At 41.8% G+C, this 23265-nt stretch overlaps 2 protein-coding genes across 7 annotated transcripts in view; one reads left to right on the top strand and one right to left on the bottom strand.

The window, feature by feature from the left end:
• Positions 1–3941: 3941 nt before the first annotated feature.
• On the bottom strand, positions 3942–23228 carry Znf597 (zinc finger protein 597). Of its 5 annotated transcripts, XM_021233827.2 has the most exons (4): positions 22967–23228; positions 11323–11449; positions 9207–9310; positions 3942–9087 (listed from the first exon to the last, which is right to left on the bottom strand). In XM_021233827.2, exon 4 carries the CDS (start codon positions 9038–9040, stop codon positions 7976–7978), a length of 1065 nt encoding a protein of 354 aa, XP_021089486.1. In that variant the 5' UTR covers positions 9041–9087; positions 9207–9310; positions 11323–11449; positions 22967–23228; the 3' UTR covers positions 3942–7975. The 5 variants fall into 5 exon arrangements, with proteins under 5 accessions (XP_021089486.1, XP_021089484.1, XP_021089485.1 ...); XM_021233825.2 differs by having other exon boundaries at positions 3942–9310; XM_021233826.2 differs by lacking the exon at positions 22967–23228 and adding an exon at positions 12428–12541 and having other exon boundaries at positions 3942–9310.
• The window catches only part of Naa60 (N-alpha-acetyltransferase 60, NatF catalytic subunit), a 30532-nt gene continuing 19905 nt past the window's right edge, over positions 12639–23265 (top strand). Inside the window, exon 1 of one of the 2 annotated variants that reach the window (XM_040748179.1) lies at positions 12639–12765. The gene's annotated coding sequence lies outside the window, so the exon portion shown is untranslated. The other variant, XM_040748180.1, reaches the window with a different exon arrangement.

Here is a 23265-nt window from a genome sequence, read left to right as displayed (position 1 = left end):
GGTCTGCAGAGCTAGTTCTGGGACAGGCTTCAAAGCTAGAGAAATCCTGTCTCAAAGGAGGGAGGAAGGATGGAAGGAAGAAAGAGAATAAAGAAAGAAAGAATTTAACTGGGGGCTTGTGTAGAGTTTCAGAGGGTTGGTCCATTTTCCAGCATGGTGGGAAGCATGGTAGCGGGCAAACATGGCCTGGGGCAGTAGCCTAGTTTAAATCTAATCCAAAGGCAGCGTGGACCTGGTGTGGGCATTTGAAACCTCAAAACCCACTACCAGTGACACCTTCTCCACAAGGCAACACCTCCTAATCCTTCTAAACAGCCTGCCAATTGGAAGCTGAACATTCAAATACATGAGTGTTTGGGGGCCATTCCCATTCAAACCATCACAGATTTTTAGACAGTCTCACATAATCCAGGTTGGCCTTGAACTATGTAGCCTAGGATGATTCTGAGCTCTTGTTTCTTCTCTGGTCCATAAGTCCATTAAAGGTGTGTGCCGCTGTACCTGGGAATTTTTAAATCACTGTGATGTGAGTTTGGGAATCACAAGTATTGGGTAATGTTCTTAGTGAAGCTGCTGAAACCCTGACTACAGAAGAAGTTGGCCTCTAAGCACATCAGTGGGATTGAGATACTCTGGGATGGAGGAGTCTGAAGAACAGATTCTGGGTGGGCTTTTCTGACTTAGGTATATGTTGAACAATGCCACTTGCAGCTTGACTCTTCCAAGCTGTATCATCACATAAAAGATTTACAGGATACAAACCCCAAGAGAGGACATAGAATGAATAGACAAAATGTGGTCCTTCCAGAGAGGCGTATTATTCAACCATAAGAAAGGAAATACTGATATGCTACACCACGTTGTGCACATAAAATCAGGTTCAGTGATAGAAGCCAAGTGGAATGTCTCGTTAGGCAGATACTAAAGACAAAAATAATTAGTGATTGCCAAAGGCTATGGTGAGGGTGGAATACGGGGTGATTGATGATGTGGACTTTTGTGGGGGGCTGCTGTTGTACAACTTTGTGAATATAAAAGTGTGTACTTTAAAGGATGAATTTTATTATGTGAACTGTAACTAAGATGAAATAACTTCACAGTTAAGTTTCTACCATAGGCCCCACAGCCAGCTGACCCAGTGCCCAGCACCAGGATTGTAGCACCTCCAACTCCAGGCAGTCAAGAAGAGTATCCAGCAGGGTGTTGGTGGCGCATGCCTTTAATCCCAGCACTCAGGAGGCAGACAGACAGATCTCTGTGAGTTCAAGGCCAGTCTGATCTACAGAGCAAGTTCCAAGATAGCCTTCAAAGCAATACAGAGAAACTGTCTCGAAAAAACAAAAAAAGAGAGTATCCAAAGGTCAAAGTTACACATAAGGCTTTTCCAGGGATTGCAGGGATGAATGAGGGCACGTGCATGTTTGTGAAGACCTAGCCTTGTCCTGAAGTATGCCTCCAAAAGGAGCAGAACGCACTGTTGGTCCTTCATTTCACTCGTTGGGTTTTGGTGCAGGCTCTTATGTAGCTGAGGGTGATCTTGAGCTTCTGAAATTCTTGCCTCCGTTTCTCTGTGTTGTGTGTATGTGTGCATGTGGAAGTCAGAGGACAACTTTGTGGAGTCAGTTCTCTTTCCTCATTATGTGGGTTATGGGGATCAAACGTAGGTCTTCAGGCTTTCACAGTAAGCACCACATACTAAGCTATCATTGCTGGCCCCTTTTGTTTTCCATATCCAATGAAACTCTCATGCTCAATTCTGTGAGACCAACTTCCCTTTCGTGACATGTGGTTTCTATAAATAGTGCCTGAACTGAGAATGCTTGCCTAGAAATTGGCGTATTGAACTGGAAATCCACAGGTAGCTAAGGAACAGCACTGGCAAGGAAGTAACAGGAATGGTTATATTGAAAACCTTAGATGTTATCTTAAGGACAGCAGAATGTCAGTGGGAAGTGTCAGACTGAATGATGATATAACCAGATGTTACCAGACTATTTTAGTTAACTAATGGATAAAGTTCACTGGATGGATTTAGTTACTGTTGGAGAAAAGACAATTAAGGAAAGAAACAGGTTTGGGAAACATATGGGGGTTTTCTTTGGTTTTTGCCTTGTAAATCTAGGACCTGAACACAGGGCCTCCTTCATGCTAAATAAGCATTCTGTCACTGAGTTATATCCCCATCACATTATGAGAAATATTTTTGAGGTATCATTCACAGAAACTCATGCCAGAATAGATGAGGAGTTGGGGCAGCTTATAAATAACAGAGATTTGTTTTTCATATTGCTAGATGCTGGGAAGTCCAAGACTAGTGTGTTGGTAGTCCCCATATCTAGAAAGGGACATTTTATAGATAGTGCCTCTTCCCCCCACCCCACCCCCATACAAGGTTTCTCTGTGTATCTCTGGATGCCCTCCAACTCAATTTATAGACCAGGCTGGCCTAGAACTCAGATCAGTCTGCCTCTGCCTCCTAAGTGCTGGGATTAAAGGCATGCACCACCACCACTGGGCAGATAGTGCCCTCTTGATGGTTCCTCATATGGTAGAAAGTGCTGGCTAGTTCTCTGAAGTTTCTTTTATAAGGGAACTAAATACGGGTTTCATATTCATGACCTAGTCACTTACCCCACCTTCTAATACTATCCCGCTTGAAGCTAAGATTCTAGCATATGAATTTTGGGAGAAGAACATTGGAATCACAGTGGGAGGAAAGGAAGAGAAGGTACAATTGTGTGGATGGAGTACCATATACTGGAGGCAAACAGGCTAAATGCATGCCCTGGTTTGGACAGGTATTGGATTTCTCAAAAATGTTCAAAGGAGGATATCTCTGTAGTGAGAGATCTACCAGACATATCTCAGGTACTTGACTACAGGAATTGAGTTCAACAGAGAGGAGAAACCTAGACTAACATCAGATGAGACAGTGTAGTCATAAACGTAACCAAAATCATCTAGGGCAAACCATTACCCAAGGTAAGCCAAGAGCACACTATGACTAACCAGAAGCATATTAGATAGAAAAATGCTCCAAGGAACCAGCTGTGCTTCTAGTCTCAGCTACTCCGGAGAGGTATGTGGGAGGATCAGTACTGCTTAAGGACGAGAGGAAAAGGATAGTATACACAACATATGGAAACAATCACAGGGTCAGTCAAGCAACAGAGCATGTCAAAAGTAAGCTGCTGACAGGTTCCAGAGAAAATGCTCTACCCAGGGCAAGCAAGAAGCCGAGGGGACAACACGGCTTCCTCTGGTCCAGCATGGTCGGTGCCTCTATCTCGGTATGGCCTCTTCATAGCCTCAACGCACTAGCCTCGCACAGATGCACTCAGATTCGATCCGGAGTAACCTTGGGGCACATGTCCTCTGCCGGTAGCCCAGATTCTGCTGAGACCCTAGAGGCTGGCCATGGGACAGATGATGCCTCACCAAACTCCACTGCTAGATACCCAGCCTAAACCGCCAGAGCAGTGCGCAAAGCATGGATGGAAACGGACACACTGGAAGTGGCCTCAGCTTCCGGCTTCCTGCACAGCTGGCAAGGCAAATTTCATCTGGTAGGCATGTTCTAATCTGTACGACTGGTGACTGATTGGCCAGTATACAATCATTCCTAGGCTGCAGGAAACCATAAAGGAGAACTACTTACCATATTCCTTCCCAGCTGAGCCTATCTGTTAGATAACCGCTATCCCGTGGAGCTCCACTACCCTGCAGCTAAGACTGGAAGGTAGGTACACATCTAGTGCTGTCTTGGAATAATGCTGGAACTTTATACTGAATTCCCAGGAACAAGATATATGATTCCTTTATCAAGTGGGGTAAAGTAATTCATTCACAGTCTCTAAAACTATAATCCAATTAGCTTTTTCCGAACTTAACTTTAGTGAAACCCAAAATCATTGAAGTATGCATTTTAAAAGTTCACAACCTTGCCATCATAAAATAACATTTATTGGATAATAAATTGCACATCAGATACACACACAGTCACAGTTTAGAGAGTTCAATCTAGAGCTAAGACCAACGAGAAAGTGATAAGAATGGTAAAGCTGAAACATTAAACAGAAGTGCATATGGAAAACTAACTAGGCATCAAAATGACTAGACATGGTAGAATATTCTTAAGTTTATATAAATGAATATGTTGTCTCCCCTTTCTCCCTACACTGTTCTTGCAGACAACAATCTCAATTCAAAGAGACAAAACACCTGTAGTAATAGATAAGTAATAGTCATTTTTGTATCACATAAATATCTCTGAATATACAAGACTAAAACAGTTAAAAATACACACAAACAAAATTTACCTTTTTAACAAAGCCAAAGCAAAAGTAGTTTCCTAATAAGATCCCTGCAACATTCAAAATAGGTTCTTTTTAATAGAAGCTATAACCTACACCTCCCTTTGAATACATATATAATAAATTAGAGATTTAAAGCAAAATCTATCATTTTAGATTGTTCGGCATCTTACATTATAGTCACCAGAACACTGCTACTTAATTTTATGATACTTCAGGTGTCAAAAACAAAAATGTCATTTAACTGCCTGAGTTACCAGGCCAGCTGTCTTCAGGGTTACAGGGATCTATGAACAGATTGTTAATTAGCAGCACAATTCTAGACAAAATATTTGAGTTCAACTCGAACAACAAAATCTAATATCATTTAAATACAAAGTGCAAACACTAGCATATAAATTCCATTGGGAAATGCTGTTGTCATCAATGATGACAGTTTAACAGAACCTGCTATCCCCACAGTAATGTTAAAGAACTGTTTTATTCACAGTTTCATCATGGCATCAACAAAACCCATTAAGTACCAAGTTTCCATACTTTATAGTGTCAACATCCCTCCTACATGTAGTTAACTAACCATTCATAGCAATAGACTCTTACATCCCATTTTTTAATCCCTATGTTGACTGTATCAATATTTATTAGCACCTAACATGACTTGCTAATAGCCTGGGTTAAGAGCAATCTATGGAATCTACCCTAGTTGACAGTATGGTTAGGAGGATGAAAAGGCCATTATCATAAAAGTAGCCCATATACCAGTGGCAGACACAGCTCTTCATTCAACTCCTTAGGGACACAGCAGCTTGAGGATAAAATATAACATGTTTTTAGGACCAAGTAAACAAATAAATAACTAAAAATATGCCTATTTCACAGTAGCATTCAGGTTTTTCCTTTTTTCTGCAACCAGTTACCAATAATATACCACAAGCCATTTAATTACTCTCATATATAATGATTTGTGTAAAGGTGCCTTTTTTTTCTAGTCTTTTGTGGGTAATCTTTCAAAATCTGGAGAATGCAGAAAATTACAAACACTAGAGGTAAATTGTGAATAGAGATCCAACTAGAAATGTTCATTTCCATGTTCAGATGTGCAGCACCACTTGCAATACAAACTCACCTTTTGTATTTCCTTAGAAGCAAAAGGGGGGAGGCACAACTTCCATCTTTTATATCAGACACATTTTGTCCAAGTACCTTCTGATACATTTCCCTTTTATTTTTCTGTACCAACCTTGTTAGTTAGCAAGGGCCTCTTTTCCAATTTCATTCCCCATCCTGTAAACTCTCCCGTTTTCACTGAAATATTAGAGCATATGAGGCACCATACCATTTACCCTCCCTCCCCCGCTCCCAGAAGCAAGACAGTGGGAAACTAACACTCTTGTTGCTGTTAACAACAACCATTCTATTCCAGAGTTAGCTAAAGACTTGAGACTACCTTTCTATACAAAGCCGTCTCTGACAAAGAGCTGACGAGACCAGAATGCCATTTCAAATGTGAGACCCCACTCACTGACAGAATGATCCTTTATATCCTAAATGTGGGGAACAGCCAAGTCTGACCTTGACATACGTATCACAGTCTCAACTGTGGATAAGTTGAAATAGTCACCTCCATGAGAGGGACAACAGATGAGGCAAGGCTGTTGACTTCAGTTTTTTCAGCAAGTGCTCTTCCTGTCTATAGTAAATATTAAGAGCTTAGTCACAGGGCTGGCATCTTTTTGTATATAAAATCCTTACCTGCTCTTCTGTAGAAGGAACAATTCCCAGGTACTATGTTTCAGACACCAGCCTTCAAGAGGGCTTTATTTTTGTGCATAAAATTTCCTAGCAGTAATTCCATTTTAGTAAATACTGTATTTTTACAGTTCATTTACACAGAATTCTAGCCAAAAGACCGTGTAGATTTTACTGATAGGTATATAATCAATTTGGTTGTAAAGTGTAGTTCTGTAAGAACGTGTACTTACAACATTCTTCAGTTCTTGTAATAACCACACTATGAAAATATTTTGTTCTAATATTTATCTGTAATACCAGTATTTAAAGGCATATTTATTATCAATTATTTTGGCTAAAAACTCACTAATCCTGTATGTATTTTTCTTTGGAATTGGATATGAAATGTTACAATTTAATTTTAAAAATCTCTAACTGGTTGGTGGTGGTGTATGCCTTTAATTCCAGTACTCAGGAGGCAGAGGAAGGCAGCACTCTTGAGTTCGAGGCCAGCCTGGTCTACAGAAGGAGTTTCAGGACAGCCAGGGCGGCATAGTGAAACCCTGTTTCAAAATGGGAAAAAAAAATTCTCTGATTTGATATAGTGACAAGAAGTTCAAGCATGAAGCATAGAGTCTTCTGTTGCCTTTTAAGAGTAATGAAATCAAGTTTTGGAGATAAAAATAAGGATATTTATAACATGGGCTTCAGGTAGTAAGTCCCGGGGAAGCCTCCATGATGACTGTTGTTCCCCTTCCTCTCCCAGCATCCTTGTCTCCTAGAGTTAACTTGTGGCACAAATACCAACAGATAGTGCAGTGTCACAAAATGATGGCCTTAAGAATTACAACACACCTGAATGTAGATGTCAACCTAGGTTCATCACAGTGTGCTTAGCAAAGTATTGACTTTACATTGGAGAGTCCTTTCTCTCAGATTTTTAAAAAAATTAAACAAAATAATATACCCACACTATTTAGCATGCTCTATAAAACATAGTTCTAACATTCATGAGATCTAGAGGCAAATCTACTTAGAGAGGAACAAGTACTCCCCTCAAACCCTAACTGCTAGACAATATCAGGACCTGCCTCTGCCTTCAGGTCTGAAAATGGGAAGTCCACAGATACTGTCATCCACTAGCTGGATATGATGGTACATACCAGTAATCTTAGCACTTGGGAGATGGAAACAGGAAAATAATGATTTTGAGGTTGGCCTGGGCTACACAGCAAGAACCCCCACACACTTAAAAAACAAAGTTGGCTCATTTGGTAGCTTTATATAAAGTCCTAAACTAGAAATTCACATTAAAACAAAATATTCTATACAGACATTACACTGAAATAGTTTTAACATGAAAACTATAAAAACAAATATAAATACATTCATTTTCCTAGATACTGCATGTACAAAACTGGCAAAAAAAAAATTTCTTCGTAAAATTCTTAGAAACCAAATTTGAAAAAAAAATGTAGCAATAACCTTCATTTTAACAAAAACTAAATTATTTTGGTTTTTGTTTTTTGAGACAAGGTCCCACTATCTAGCCCTGGCTGTCCTGGAACTCACTATGTAGACCAGGCTGGCCTTGAACTCAGAGATCCTCCTATTTCTACTGCCTGAATGCTGGGATTAAAGGTGTGCACCACCCCACCCAGCAGTCAAAAGCTGAATTTTAAAGTTTCATGTTTCTCTGGCTCATATAAACGGAATTTGATCAAGTAACGGTTCAAGTCCTAGCTTCACATGCTATGTATGTAACATTGATTATGTCTCCTCTGTTTTAAATCAGATGTAATAAATAATACTGCCTACATTACATGGAATGTGTGTAAAGTGCTTGCTTAGCCTGGTGCCCCCGCACATAAGCAGTGTTTCCCATCATAAAGATACTAAAAAGCCCACACAGTAACAGCAAAAGGTTGTATTTACTTGGTGTTTCTCCTATGGGTTCGTTTATGAGTGATGAGATGCATATTCACTCTAAAGCTCTTTCCACACACTGTACATTTAAAAGGTTCTTCTCTTATGTGGGTCTTCTCATGGGATGCAAGTTCTGAATCTAAAGCAAAAGTTTTTGCACATGTTTTACATTTATGAGGTTTTTCCATGTCATGAATGGTTTGATGAGAAACAAGTTCCGAGAAACAAGGAAAGGTCATGTCACAATCAAGACATTGTAAAGGTTTGAATCTGGAGAATGAAAAAAAGTCTTCATCATCAATACTGCAATTCTTAGACTCCTCCTTATCGTCCTTCTCAGGGAGAGCAGGGTATGAGGGCTGCTCCAAGCTCTTCACACACTGTGTGTGCTGGTATGGGGTGTCTGATGAGCCTGTTCTTTCAGGCAAAGCCAGATTCGTTTCCTGACAATACTGTTGATCACGGTCAGCACACTGATAAGAATTTTTATCAGTATGACTCTTCTGATGTTCTGCCAATCCTGGGAGCCACATAAAACCTCTCCCACATACATAACATGTATATGGTTTTTCCTTTACATGGCTCTTCATGTGTCGGGATAGGTGTGACTGCTGCCGGAAGCTGGCAGCACACTTGGTACACTTGTAAGGCTTCTCACCAGTGTGGATTCTCTTGTGTGTCCTCAGGTTGGTCCTGTGACTGAAGGTCTTCTCACAGGTACTACATTTGTACTTTTTCTCTCTTGAATGAATTCTCTGATGCAAAACAAGGTATGTATTATCACTGAAACTTTGGTCACAGTCAGGACACTTGTACTCATTTTTGGCTTCTTCCCAGGGAACTTCAATAATATCAGAAAGTGTTCTGACTCCTAAACATTGAGATAATTCTACTAATGGGGTTTGGTTTTCAATGGTAACCAAGAGGCCTATGACCTTAGTCTTGTAAGAGAAAGTTTCACCTGACATTTTGCTTTCCTGTGTTCCAACATCATCCTCAGATTTTTCAGAGTAATGGACAAGGGGTGCAGCAATGGAATATGTTTCTAGGGACAGCTCTTCAAGTTCCATAGACTCTAGGCTTAACTGCTGATTGGTCTCAGTCTTGTCTTCCCCTCCTGTTGATAAAAGCAAAACAAAGGAAAACATAGACACCACCTTTAGCTGACACTAGAGAAAGAACAAGTTAAAGTAGTTACACTGAAGACCAGAAACTGAAAATGGATTAGCTTATTACCCAGACACTAATAAATATACAAAAATCAGGAGCCAACAGGCTCTCTTGACTTCCCAAAATCAAAAGTCTATCCGTGTGGGTGGACTGCAAGGTTCCAGGTCAATCTGCAAAGAGAAGGAGCAAAGAATGACTCTAAGACAGGGTTTGCTGAGATGGTACTGGGGACAATCTTGGTAGGCAGTGCCTAGAAATGTAGTTTTTCTGCTTAGTCTATTTAGGTTTTAGGAATTTTTCATTATCTCAAATGAGAGTCAAGTAGGCAAAACCAGAATGGAGATTAGATATACTTATAAAAGAAAGAAAACTATTTTTATACTTTAATAAACATCCAAATTATTAAAAGATAGTTCTATATCCCATATGGTCTCTAAAATTTCATCCTTCATAGAAGAATGATCATGATAAAGGTGCTGTATATAAGCTACAGACAAATGTTGACTATCTTATCTCAAGGGCTAGCAAAACATAAACCTAGCATAAAGAATTCCTTTTGAATATTTTTCCTAATATAGCCATCACTAAATGCCCATAGGTGAATAGCTGCAGATTGCAAGTTAAATATTTTCTTTCTTTCTTTTTTAAGTCACATCTGTAGGGCCCAGAGAGATGCAGAGGATCTGGGTTTAATTCCTAGCCACATGGCAGCTCACAAACATCTGTAACTTCAGTTCCATGGGACCCAACACCCTCTTCTGATGTTCTCAGGCACCAGGAATGCACATGGTGCAGAGATACATGAAGGCAAATATTCATATACACAAATATAAAGTAGATATTTAAAAACTACAAGTTAAATATATAAAATAACCAATGTCTAAAAATCCATTCAAATTTGCCAAGCAAATAGGAATTCACAACTCATAACAAGGAGAAAAAAATCAATCAATAGATACAGATCTAGAAATGCCATAGATTATTATAATTAGCATCTACACATGCCTTTAATACCAGCACTCAGTAGGCAAAGGCAGGTGGATCTCTTAAGTTCGAAGCTAGCCTGGTCTACAGAATAAGTTCCAGGACACACAGAGCTGTTACACAGAGAAACCCTGTCTCCAAAAACAAAAACAACAAATATACTATATATTTATAAATATATTTATTTATACTTAATACATTTATAAATATAAGTGTATATAAATAAGCATGCTCAAGAGAAGCTGGAGAAGAACATAAGCATGACAGAAGTAGAAAATATAAGCCATGAATTATGAGAAATAGTTTAGATACCCAACCCTAGACAAGACATAATGTCTATTCAGGCATAGGAATACTGCATATGGTTACCCCTAAGTGAGAAGTCAGAATACCCCCGTTAAGAGAAAATACATTCCCAATCTTTAGCAAATGACAATAATCTATACTAATGAAGTTTTTCAAGTAAAACTGATTTGATTCCAACAAATATTTCAGGAGATTACAAGGTATTGATACATAGTATGTGAGACCATAGTCATAACTGTAGATTTAAGAAATCATTTCAAGGCTTGGGAGATGGCTCAGAAGATAAAATGTTTGCTGTGTAAACTAATGACAGGAGTTTGGATCCTAGCACCCAACAAAAAGCCAAGTAGATGTTGTGGCCCACCTGTTACCCCAGCACTCAGGATGTGGAAATAGGGGATCCCAAGGCAAGCTAGCTAGCCAGACTACAGTAAATAGAGTGGAGAGTAATTGAGAAAGAACACTTGGCATCAACCTCCCTCTCTCTCTCTCTCCCTCCCTCCCTCCCTCCCTCTCTCTCTCTCTCTCCCTCCCTCCCTCCCTCCCTCCCTCCCTCCCTCCCTCCCTCCCTCCCTCCCTCTCTCTCTCTCTCTCTCTCTCTCTCTCTCTCTCTCTCTCTCTCTCTCTCTCTCTCACACACACACACACACACACACACACACACACACACACACACACACACGAGCACGGGTATGCACACTAGCACTCACATGTTCACACAAGAAAAAAAATCACAGACTTTGAAACTTGCTGTCTCATCCAAATTCTTGCTATAGTCATAAGACCATATATACATACACACAAACATAAATCACACACACCAATGAGGACAAGTAATAGAATTTCATCCTAGAACTGATGAAAGTTCCGTAATGCAGGAAAACAGTCTTACCTATCAAATCCAAATCCTTAAAGCACTCCAGTGGAGCTTCTCTGCAGTTGGTCTTCTGGGCAGAGTGCAGACTCACACATTCCTCTTGAGAAAAATACACGTCCAGGTCTTCAAACAACAGTGGTCCCTGAAACAGGAGAGTCCCGTTAGTACAAGAAGCTAGCAGGTCAGTTCGAGTGTTAATACAGGAAGGCTGAAAAAAACCTAAACCCTTTCACGCATCAAAAAGAACAGGCTTGGTGTAAAATATTCCTCAGCGAGGGGTTCTACGAGTAAGGTCAGAAGGGAAAGCATAAACATAAATTTTGAAACAGTGGTGTGAGAAGAGAGTACACCGCGAGAATGTAGCCTTTCCTGAAAAGATGAGTGAACAATTCTTGGGGAGAGAAATCTTTAGGTAGGGGTGCTCTGACGGGAGGGCAAAAAGGAAAGAAGAAAAAAAGCCTGGCCAGCCCAGAAAGAATCCTGAGACAGTTTCAGGAGTTCCCTACAACCTTTGCAGTCTGTCTGTCTTCCTCATCACCGCGTTTGCTCAGCATCTTCCACCCCTAAGTCTACCGTTCCTATAAACCCACAGACCCTCTGCTGGGATTAAAAAATCACCTGAGCTTTATTACCATTATTCAACAGGTGCGGAGCCTAGAAATCTGCCACTTGGAGAAGCATTCCAGCAAGACACTTTAAGTGATAGAGACCCCTTGCCAAGGGCTCTCCTCCCCATCTGGTAATTCTGAAAAGAGGAAGTTGGTAAGCCTAGGAACGAAGACAGCTTGGTGAAAGGGTTATCTGAGGAGGCACACGCGAGTCAGGACCTGCGTGTCTATCCTCCTGCAAGGAGGTCAGGGCATGTGTAGGAAACAGCGACAGAATTCACCTGGTCATCTGATGTGGCGAGCGTGGACGCCATCTGGGAAAGCAAAGGGGTCCTTCTTCGAGTCCCCGCGATGGGACAACGCTTCGAGTGGAGACAATAGTGTCTAGAATCTCCGACTCGGAGGCCAGGCCTTTCCACTCCCCCTCAGGTTCCCCGAAACCCTCAAGCTCCTTTGAGAATCTGAGGTGACGGCTTCTCTCTCCACAACAGCCTAGAAACGGCCCCACTCACCAGCCCTGGAGCACTGACAGTCTCGCCCTACTCGGCAGAAGCGGCACGAAGCCACGCCCAGCCGAGACGCGACAAAGGAGGCGGAGGCCTCCACAAAACTCCCACGCTCCCATGCTCCCCAGCAGTAGCTGTGGGGAAACCGCCGGAAGCGACGCGCCCTCCGGCCCAACCATCCTGCATTCTGATTGGCCAGAGTGCTCCCAAGGCGGCGGTCCCTCTTCAATGGGCCAATTGAGCAGCTTCCTGAGGACTAGAATCGCACCTAGCAAATGAGAGACGTAGTTATTCCTGAGCTTCTACAAGCGGCTATTTCCGGTTCCGCTGGCTGGGTCTCAGTGGTGAGTGCCCAGCCTGTTGATGGGTCAGGTGCAGCAGCAGGATGGCCTCCGAGGTACCTGATTTCAAAACACAGGCGGGAGCACCCTGGAGTCGGTCATGGAATGCGGGAACACACAGGTGCTGTGTGCCTGAGGTTTTTATCGGACGGGGTGAGGTGAATGAGAGGCCTGGAGTCCCAGGCCGGCTGGGGCCTGCCCTGTGTCTCAGATGGATTGTGGGTCCATGGTATGTAAGAGATTCTCTAGTGCAATAGCAAGTTCAGGCCACGTTAGCCTGGTTGCTCGTGTCCGACCCAAAGTATTCTAGGGGCATGAGGGTCAATGTACACCACAGGTGCAATCCAATACAATGATTGGGACCCATAGCTGATACCGATCTGATTTCCTTCACAGGACATCGGTCGTTTTGTACCTCACACTGGACCTGCACCAATGGCCAATGTCTTGTAACCATCACCGAGTAACGAATTGTAGATTCAAAATCAGAGAGTCGAGCTCTTTCCAGAACTGCCACTTATAGGATAATTATGCCAAAATTTTTCCTATGGTGAACCTATGACTTCACACATAGCACTGTACCACTGAGCTGTACCCAGGCCCCTATCCTTTCTTTTTAAACTTTATTTTAAAACAGGTTGACCCAGGCTAACCTTGAACTCACCCTGAAGCCCAAGCAGGCCTTGCACTTAGACTCCTCTTGGCTCAGTACCCCTAGTAGCTGTCACCCACCAAGACTGAACAGCTTTTAACTTTGATTTCCTCAGCTGCAAAGAGCCCATAATGCTTCGCTTTGATAATTTAAAATATAAGGTGTTAAAAGAATTGCCAGTTTGAAGGAGTTCTGGGGAGGAGGGTGACAAAAAGGATTAGTACTTTGAAAATTCTGAATAAATCCCAATTCTCTTTTTTTTTTTAGAGATAGGGTCTTACTCTACGGCCTTGGCTACTCTGAAACTTGCTATGTAGACCAGGCTGGTCTCCAATAGAGAGAGATCTGCCTCTGCCTCCCAAATTGCTGGGATTAAAGGAGTGCACCACCATGCCCAGTGCCAACATAGTTTCTTTTTTAGGTTTCCTGAGGCAGGGTTCCTCTGTGTAATAGACCAGGCTGGCCTCAAACTCATAGAGATCCACCTGCCTCTGCCTCCCAAGTGCTGGGATTAAAGGCACAGAGCCATCACCTCGTGGCAGCCAACATAATTTCATTTAGCATGCTGATAATGGCAATGGAATATAGATAATACATTCTATATTCTTTTGTCATGTACCCATCCCAAGTTTATCAAGAATAAAGATTCATTAGGGCTTGGTCTAACAGGTTTCAGTGCAGTGCTCTGAAGGATCTAACGTGCTTTGGGAAAAGAAAAAAATGGAAGTAGAAAACCTTACAAATCACTAACATTTATTACAAGGGTCAACTACTTACTGACAGCCAAGCTGTCTGGAAATGAATCAGTAAAGAGGCTACCTGAGGGCTCCAGGATAAAAGAGAAAAATGTTTTAGTGACAGGCAAAAGAATAAGAACAAACTTCCCTACAGACCATTTCAAAAGACATATATTGAAGAAGAGCAGTATGTTCAGCATGTCTTGATGCAACTCATGTGACCATCTTTCTCCTCTTGGTTTTTTTTGTTTGTTTGTTTGTTTGTTTTTGTTTTTGGTTTTTTGAGATAGGGTTTCTCTGTATTGTTTTGGAGGCTGTCCTGGAACTCGCTCTGTAGACCAACGCCCGGCTTCTCCTCTTGTTTTGTGCTTGCCAATTTTTTTTTAAATGGATGTCTCATTTGGGCTAAGAATCTCTTGATATAGAGCCATGGTTCTTTACATTGAACCTTTTTTCAATTATTACAAAGATATAGAGGCAGGCGAATCTCTGTGAGTTGGAGACCAGCCTGGTCTACAAGAGCTAGTTCCAGGACAGCCTCCAAAGCCACAGAGAAACCCTGTCTTCAAAAAAACCACAACAACAACAACAAAAAAGATATAAGCAAGTTCCAATAACCAGGAACTTAGTAATAACTTAGTGTCTAACCAGAGAAAAGGTCAGCCCTGAAATGGGTGAGTCAAAATTATCCTCAGCCTTGCTGGGTGGTGGTGTCACACACCTTTAATTCCAGCACTTCGGAAGCAGAGGCAGGCAGAACTCTGTGAGTCTGAGGCCAGCCTGGTCTAGAGTTCCAGGACAGCCAGGGCTACACAGAGAAACCCTGTCTCAAAAAAAACACAAACATTTTTTTCCCTCTCAGCCACTGTAGGTGTTAAGTATCAAGCAAACCAATGGCCCATGAAACATGAAAGCTTGGAACTTGCTTAAAGAGCTGATAAAAAGTCTAAGGTAAACAAAGATGGGAGTAAGTTAGTAGAGTACTTGCCTAGCATATTTTGGGCCTCAGCAACACAAACATACACACACACACACACACACACACACACACACACACACACACACACACACACACTGATGTGCATGTCCTTTACTAACTGAAGCATTACAAAATGAGGAGGAGCCAGAAAAATCAGGAGTTCAAGGTCACCCTCAGTTCCTAGCTTGAGGACAGCCTGGGTTATATGAGATCTGCCTCAAAAACAAAACAAGCATACTTCTTGATACTTTTCACCATTACCTGACATTTGTAGTATTAGTTACTACTATTGCTTGTCTTGCTTTTTACTACCACCATTTTTTGCCTCGTTTGTGTTAACTGAATATATTAATTATTCTTTCCCCATTATGAATTGTTGTTTCCTTCATAAACTTTGTCCTGGCTACCTAATATATATACTTTTAACTAAAAGTGAATCCAGATCCACTTCCCATAACACTGTATTACTCTTGAGATGCCCAATACATTGTAATAGGAAAATACTCCTGTTTTGCTGAGTTTTTTTTTATTATAAATAGATGTTGAATTTTTCTCTATTAGTGATTGTATTGTTTATTGTATTAAGTAACTGTGACATGAAATGTTAACCCAAGTTTATAATTCCTGAAACAAAACAAATAAAAAACTCTTAAACATCCTTCCAAGTACACATATGTATATATACACTCACACAGACACACAAAATCTGAAAGAGTCCCGTCATTTGCAAGATTTTCTATTTTCACCTTTTTTTTTTTTTTTGGTTTTTCGAGACAGGGTTTCTCTGTATTGTTTTGGAGGCTGTCTTGGAACTCGCTCTGTAGACCAGGCTGGCCTTGAACTCACAGAGATCCACCTGCCTCTGCCTCTGCCTCCCGAGTGCTGGGATTAAAGGCGTGCACCACCGACGGCCGGCTTTCTATTTTCACCTTTAATGGTAATATCAATGGCAAAAGTAAAATATATATGAATAGAAGTTTTCTCTCTAGCCAAGTGTCTTCTTTCTGAAGATATTAAGATTACATCTTACTTAATTAAAAATAACAACACTGGTGTTGTCTGGCATGGCGGTACAGGCCTCTAATGGAGCACTCAGGAGGCAGAGGCAGGCAGATCTCTGTGAATTTGAGGCCAACCCAGTTTTTAATACTGAGTTCCAGGCCAGCCAGTGCTGCATACTGAAACCTATCAGAAAAGAGATGAGAGACTGGTATGGTGGTAAATACCTATTACCCTAGCACTCACAAGTTTGAGGCAGCAGAATGAGTTCGAGGCAAGCTGAATACATAGCAAGAGTCAATCTCTCTCTCTCTCTCTCTCTCTCTCTCTCTCTCTCTCTCTCTCTCTCTCTCTCTCACACACACACACACACACATTTTTTCAATTATACAAGTAGTTCATGTGTTATTTTTTTAAATTGTTACTACTGAAAGAGGGGATTTTAAAGACTGTTGGAGGTTAATGAGTATATACTTTGTTAAATAAAGCTGTTATCTGAATATTCCCGTTACTCTGGCTATTAAGAAATAAACAAGTATTTAATATATACATCATCTCTTGCCCAATTGTCAGGCCCAGTCTCAATGTTAATGGAGAACCAGGTCGTCCATGGTACTGCCCTAACATTCTGACACTAGACACTCTTGTGGTCACATGGCCAGCTTATTTCTACCTTTGGGCTTGACTGTAAGAAGTGGTATTGTCCATGGTGATCTAGCTTATATGTATGAATGCTTTGCCTGCACATATTTCTGTATACCACATACATGCCTGCTGCTCAAAGAGGTCAGAAGAGGGGGTCAGATCTCCTGCAACTGGAGTTACAGGTGGTTGTTAGCCACTGGGAGGGTGCTAGAAACTGAGCCTGGGTCCTCTAGAAGAGCAACAAGTTTTTTAAACTGCTAAACCATCTCTCCATTCCTACTTGTGTTATTTCATAACAGAAAATTTTCTTTGGATTTTGGAAGTAATATATGTGGCTCCTGTTTTTCCAGGATTGGATTTTTTTTTCTTTTAATGCATCTACAGAGTGTGTGTGTGTGTGTGTGTGCGCGCGCACGCGCGCGCGTGCGCGCACGTGCCTATAAACGTGTTCATGTGTGCATAAATGTATATGCCCATGGAGGATAATTTTCAAGTGTTACCCTTAGAACCACTGTCCACCTCCTTTGAAATGGTCTCTTATTGGTTGGAGCTCATCAGTTAGGCTAGACTGGCTGATCAGGAATGCCCAGGGATCCCGCTGTCATTACCTCCCTAGTCCTGGGATTACAAGGACCTAGCATTTTCATGTGGATTCAAGGACTGAACTCATGTTGTCACACTTGCAAATACTTTACTGATAGAGCTGTGTTCCCAGACCTGTCCTGGTTTTGATCAATGCAGACAGTAATAAACCTTTAGAAATACAAGCCTGGAAAATCCACTCTATCACATGACAGTCTCCTGGAGCCATTCTTCTCTCCTGAATACTCCCAACATCCAGTTCTGCTGAGCTTACCATGAGGGGGCTTATTTTTTTTAAAGCTTGTTTACAAGGTCCTGGAAAAGATGTATTTGGTGTTTTCCTGGGAAGGCTGCTTTTGAAAACTCATGTTTTCCTCCATTAAGTCAGGCAAATTGTGATTCAAATGAAGAACTTGTGGCTTTTAATGATGAACCACTTGGTGTCATTGAAACCAATTTGTTTCTGAGCTTTTGTCCTCAAAAGCTGGCATACTATAAAGGCCTGGGTGGATGTTTCATTGCAAAATGAGGACAGCACCTTTCAGTATTGTTGAGAAAATAAAAATATATTTGCAGGACTAGCAGAGTATTCAACATTACTCATACTCAATCCTAAAAATTCTGTTTCCACAATAAACACTTGTTGAAGTGTTATCGTCGTGGCCTCCCCCTCACAAAATCAAATCGTCTTCAAAGCAGACAGAGTGTGCTCTGAATTCACAGTGCCTGGCTTCTCTGTAAGTGAGGGGAAAAAATTGAACTTCAAAGCTTTACCCTTGTACGTTGTTTTGTTTTGGTATGTCTACACTTGTGTGTTGGAGTAAGTATGCATGTGGAGGGCAGAGGACAATCTTAAATGTCATTCTTCAACTGCTGTCCATCTTTTTGTTTTAGTTTGGTTTTTAGAGACAGGATCCTTTACTGGCTTGAAACTTGTAAAGGTACCTAGGCTGGCCGGGCATCAAGTCTCAAGACATCTACCTACCTTTCTCTGCTTCCCCAGTGCTGGTATTATAGGCGTACCACACCTGTCGTTTTGGTTTTATTTTTATGTGGCTTCTAAGGATCTAATTCAGGTTCTTGTGCTTTACCAGCCAGCACTTTATATACTGTGCCATTTCCCCAGCCCCACTATTTTTGAAACATGGTCTCATGGTCTCCAGGCTAGTCTAGAATTTATTATTAAGCTGAGGCTGGTCTCAAATTCCTGGTTACCCTGACTCAGAAGTCCTGGAATTACAGGTGTTTGTCATCCCAGTCAAATACACACTTGAATTTTATTTCTGAAGAAACAGTTTTACCATGAGAATAAGATCCCTGAAAAGATACCAGGAAACTGGTAAACATGATTACCTGAGACTTCTAGTACTAGAGTCAGACAGAGGAAAAGATTTCATCGGGAATCTTAATTCTATCTAAAATGTTTGTCACAAATATGCATTGCTACTTTAAAAAAATGGTTTAATGTCAGAAAATCACTTTGTGTGAAGTCAGACTCAAAACATTTTGGACACGTTTGTAGAAACGTTAAGTTTAAATATGATGGTTCTTCTAAATTGAAAAAAAAATGGAGTTGGATATGTTAGCAACTATACAATACTAGTACTTGGAAGGTAGAGGCAGAAAGATCAGGAATTCAAAGCCAGCCTTGGCTAGATGACAAGCTCAAGGCCAGCCTGGGTTGCATGAGAACCTGTCTCAAGAAGAAACTGAGAAAAGCAATCAGACACACTAAGACTGTACACAAGAGTAATGTGGTTCTTTCCACCTCAGCTGTCTAGGCAAGGGGCTGACCATGTGCCCTACTGTAGCAGGTGAAGCCTCATTCTTAGAACCTACCTGGCAGGCAATTAGGTTTGTTTCCAAAGTTAAATAAAATGTGACTAATTAAAAATAATTTTTAACCAACATTCTAGGAATTTTTCCCAAAGAAATACATATAGTCCCCAACTTAGCATGCCTCCACATAATAGTTTTTCAGCTTTTCAATAACAGATAATTACACATTTAATGGAAATCATGCTTCAACTTTTGACAGTTTCCGAGACTAGCAATATGTGGTACAATACTTTCCTGAGGTGTTGGGCAGTGGGCGCTACAGCACCAGCCAACCCTTTGAGCCGAGCAATCACCCAGCACTCTGCTGTTGCCAGGATCGTTTGGATGTGCGTGGCCAACAAATTACATGGAATGTCAATATTCTGTTATAATATGGACTTTGTGTTAGATGGTTCTTTCAAAATTGGAGGCCTATGTAAGTGTTCTAAACATATTTAGGCAAAGCAATAGTAAATTCATTTTTTTATTTCTTTTTTGAGAAAGGGTTTCATGTAACCCAAGCTGGCCTCAAATTCACTATGCTAGGAATTTAAGGACTGCCTTAAATTCCTGATTCTCCTGCTTCCAGTTCCTAAAGTTCTGTTAATAATGGACATGTACCACCATATCCAGCTTCTAATATATTGTGCATTTGTGTGTGTGTGTGCGCGCACGTGCGCGAGTGTGCGCACAGATGAGTACATGTATGCTTGTGGAGACTAGAGATGTCAGTGACTTCCTCTGTGGCTCTCTACCCTTTTTTGTTTTTTTGAGACAGAGTTTGTCATTTTGGCTAGATTGGCTAGCCAGCAAGACCCTGGAATCTGCCTTTCTCAGAACCCCTAGTGCTGCAGCTATAGATTCGACCCTGCACCAACTTATGTGGGTGCCAGGAATCTGAAAGGTCTTCATCCTTGCACAGCAAGCATTTTACTGACCAACTTTCTCCCCAGCCCTTAATGCATTTTTAGCTCGTGATATTTTATCTTATGGTGGGCTTATCAGTGTATCATTGTGTGTGGAGCAGCCCTAGTAATCAAAGTATGTAGATGTGTTCTGACATTTGGTATTCCTCATCAATGCCTAAATAGTGTTAGAATAACATGATCACCATCTCTGCTCTACTCTCTTCCCAGTTCATCTACTGACTCCCTTCCTCAGACAGGTCAGAGGTAAGCCATGGTGCCCTCCAAAGGAGGTTTAGTATCACTTAGAGATGAAGTAAGAGAGCAGTACTGGACTCTTCTGCTAGGGGCTGGATAGAGCATGAAGACCATGAAGATGACTACAGTGATATTAACATGCCTCAATTTCTGGAGAGTCTAACTTTGGAGATTCTTGGGACTTCAGAGAAGAAGGAAAGAGCCTAAGCATGTAGTTGAAAGCTTGTTGCTGGTCCTGGGCCAGAGAAGCCTGATTCGGTCCCTGTCTCCAAGGCTAGGGAAGTGTGAGGGAGCTAAGGCAGAATTAAGAGTTTCTCTTTGGGCTGGAGAGATGGCTCAGAGGTTAAGAGCACTGACTGCTCTTCCAGAGGTCATGAGTTCAATTCCCAGCAACCACATGGTGGCTCACAACCATCTGTAATGAGATCTGGTGCCCTCTTCTGATGTGTAGACATACATGGGGGCAGGGTGTTGTGTTCGTAATAAATAAATAAATCTTTAAAAAAAAAAAGGGGGGGCCATGCCTGCTTGCCCTCACTGCATGACCGGCAGCCAGGGAAAACAATTAATATGCCTGGTAAAGTCCTTAGGAGCCAAAGGGAAAGGAAACAGAACTCAGCACAGGGGCTCCTGATGAGAAACCAAAGAAGGGAGATGGCAGCTTTGTTCAGCTGTAACAGACTCAATTCAGTAGACTGCGGGAGGCGGTGGTTATTACAAAGCTAGTAGCCTGTTGAGTGAAGTGGAGGAGATACATTAAAACACATCAGGAGATAATGGACTAGAAGGCAGAGTCTTGGATGCTTAGTACTGCACTGTGCTGGGAGATGGCCTAGTGAATACAACACTTGCTGCACAAGCATGAGAAGTGAAATTTAGGTCCCTGGAGCTCACAATTACTCTGGGCAAGTATTGCAGCCTCCAGCACAAGGGAAGTGGAAACAGGGAATCCCTTTAACAAGCTGGCCAGCAGGTTTAGCTGGGATTGGTAAACTCCAGTTTCATTGAAGGACCCTGCTTCAGTAAAGTGGTGATCCATCAAGGAAGACATCAGACATCCACTCTGGGCCTCTTCAAGCACACACACACACACACACACACAACCCTGTACACATGTGCACATACACATTCAAACATGCATGTTCATGACACAGGATCTCATCAGACACCTTTGATTTTCTCAAATTTGTGCAATCAAGGCTTTGTCAGTTTATTTTAGAACCTTAGAAGCCAAAGAATGTCTTTACTCTGTCATCACCCAGGATGTGTTTCTTGACCTTTAATGCCTTTTCCATTCACCTGTGAATCCTGTTGAATGCCACTTCTGAGTTAAGTACAAATGCTGACTGAGACAGTCTGAGAGGGTCTTAACAAGCTCCAAGGTGATGCTGATGATGAATCCCAGCCCAGAAAGAGTAAGAAAATGCAGGCAGGGTTTTGCCTCTCCTCTGCCACTGAATGAGTTTACCACCATGTTCTAGGAGGCAGAAAATGGGGAGGGAGAGAGAGAGAGGAAATGGAGAGTAGGCAATTTCCTTTTCATAGTTTCATCCATTTCCTTAGAATCTGAATACTAAGTGATATGGAGTGTACATTTAACATAGTCTTATCACTGATATTTTAGCAATGTTATTTCAGGAATGTAACACAAGTTGCATACATCCTATTCAGTCTTGCCTCAGCCTTTTCTGTGCTGAGATTACAGGTGTGTGCCAAGATCACATCAAGATCAATTTAAATATTTTCCTGCAGCAAGTTAATTAGAAATAATTTCAGTAATGGCATACCAAGTATAATTGTATTGAAGGCTCAAAATGACCTGAATGGGTCCAAACATGCTAATCACCACTGCTTGTACACAGTAGCATGTTTGTGATACTTCAATCTACAAAGTTGTAAATTTTAACAGTCTTCATTTTGTCCAAGTGATTTTCGATTCCTCCCTTAAAATTAACAATTTGTACTGTCACAAAAAAGAAAACATAAATACAGGTTGCTTGCATAAATTCTGCCAGCCATATACAACATACTACACAGGCAAGGAAACTATTTGCGGTTGACTTTTAACGTCTTGTTTCACTACTCCTGGTCTCTCGTGTGTGTGTGTGTGTGTGTGTGTGTGTGTGTGTGTGTGTGCGTGCGTGTGTGTGAAGATGGAACCCAGTCCCAAGGCTTTCTACCTTAGTTACAAATGCAACCCCAAAATTCTAAAATCCTGAGGAACACCTTACTTTTCAAAAATGCCAAACGAATACAGCTTTGATATTTCAAAGATGGTGCTGTTTTACACGGTTTGAGACACGAATTGTTTTGATGTGCTATCTTGGATTTTTACATCTTTTCGGGGTTTATTTTAGCCCTTGACTGCACAATTTCTGTTCTTGTTGTTTTTCTTATATGGATCATTGTAGTTATCTGAAAGCGAAGGTTAAACTTTGTCGACACGGGTTCCCTGGTAACAAGAATTGAATTATCTTTGGATTATATCTGGATATAGAACCCTCACCCCTGTCCTGAAGGCCCATTGCAGTGACAGCCCAGAACCACCCTTCTGAAGCTGTCAGCGCGAGCGCTAGGCGGTGCCATTGAGTCAGGGCTCCAGTAATCACCGGCGCTGGCGTCTACTAACCTCCAGGGAGGGAAGAACTGGCGCGGTTCAGCGTCTAGGAGGCCTTCTGGCTTCTCTGAGCGGCTTGATCGCGGAAGGGCGCAGAAACCCCAGCCCGCCACCTGCGTCCACGCACGCAAGCAAGAGCGGCTCAGCAGCTAGCAGCTGTCTAGCGCTTCCGCAGTCAGCGCAGGCAGCTTAGGGATCACGCAAGCCTGGGACAGTTGGCGGGGCCCGCTCCCAAGATGGTGGCGTCAGCGTCAGGGGGTTGGCACCACGTGGTGCAGCGGCCAATGATCTTCCGGGCTGAGCCGCCGGCA

Source organism: Mesocricetus auratus, unplaced genomic scaffold (genome assembly GCF_017639785.1).
Source record: "Mesocricetus auratus isolate SY011 unplaced genomic scaffold, BCM_Maur_2.0 Super-Scaffold_100007, whole genome shotgun sequence".
NCBI classification, from domain to species: domain Eukaryota; kingdom Metazoa; phylum Chordata; class Mammalia; order Rodentia; family Cricetidae; genus Mesocricetus; species Mesocricetus auratus.
This window is presented reverse-complemented; position numbering and strand designations above follow the sequence as displayed.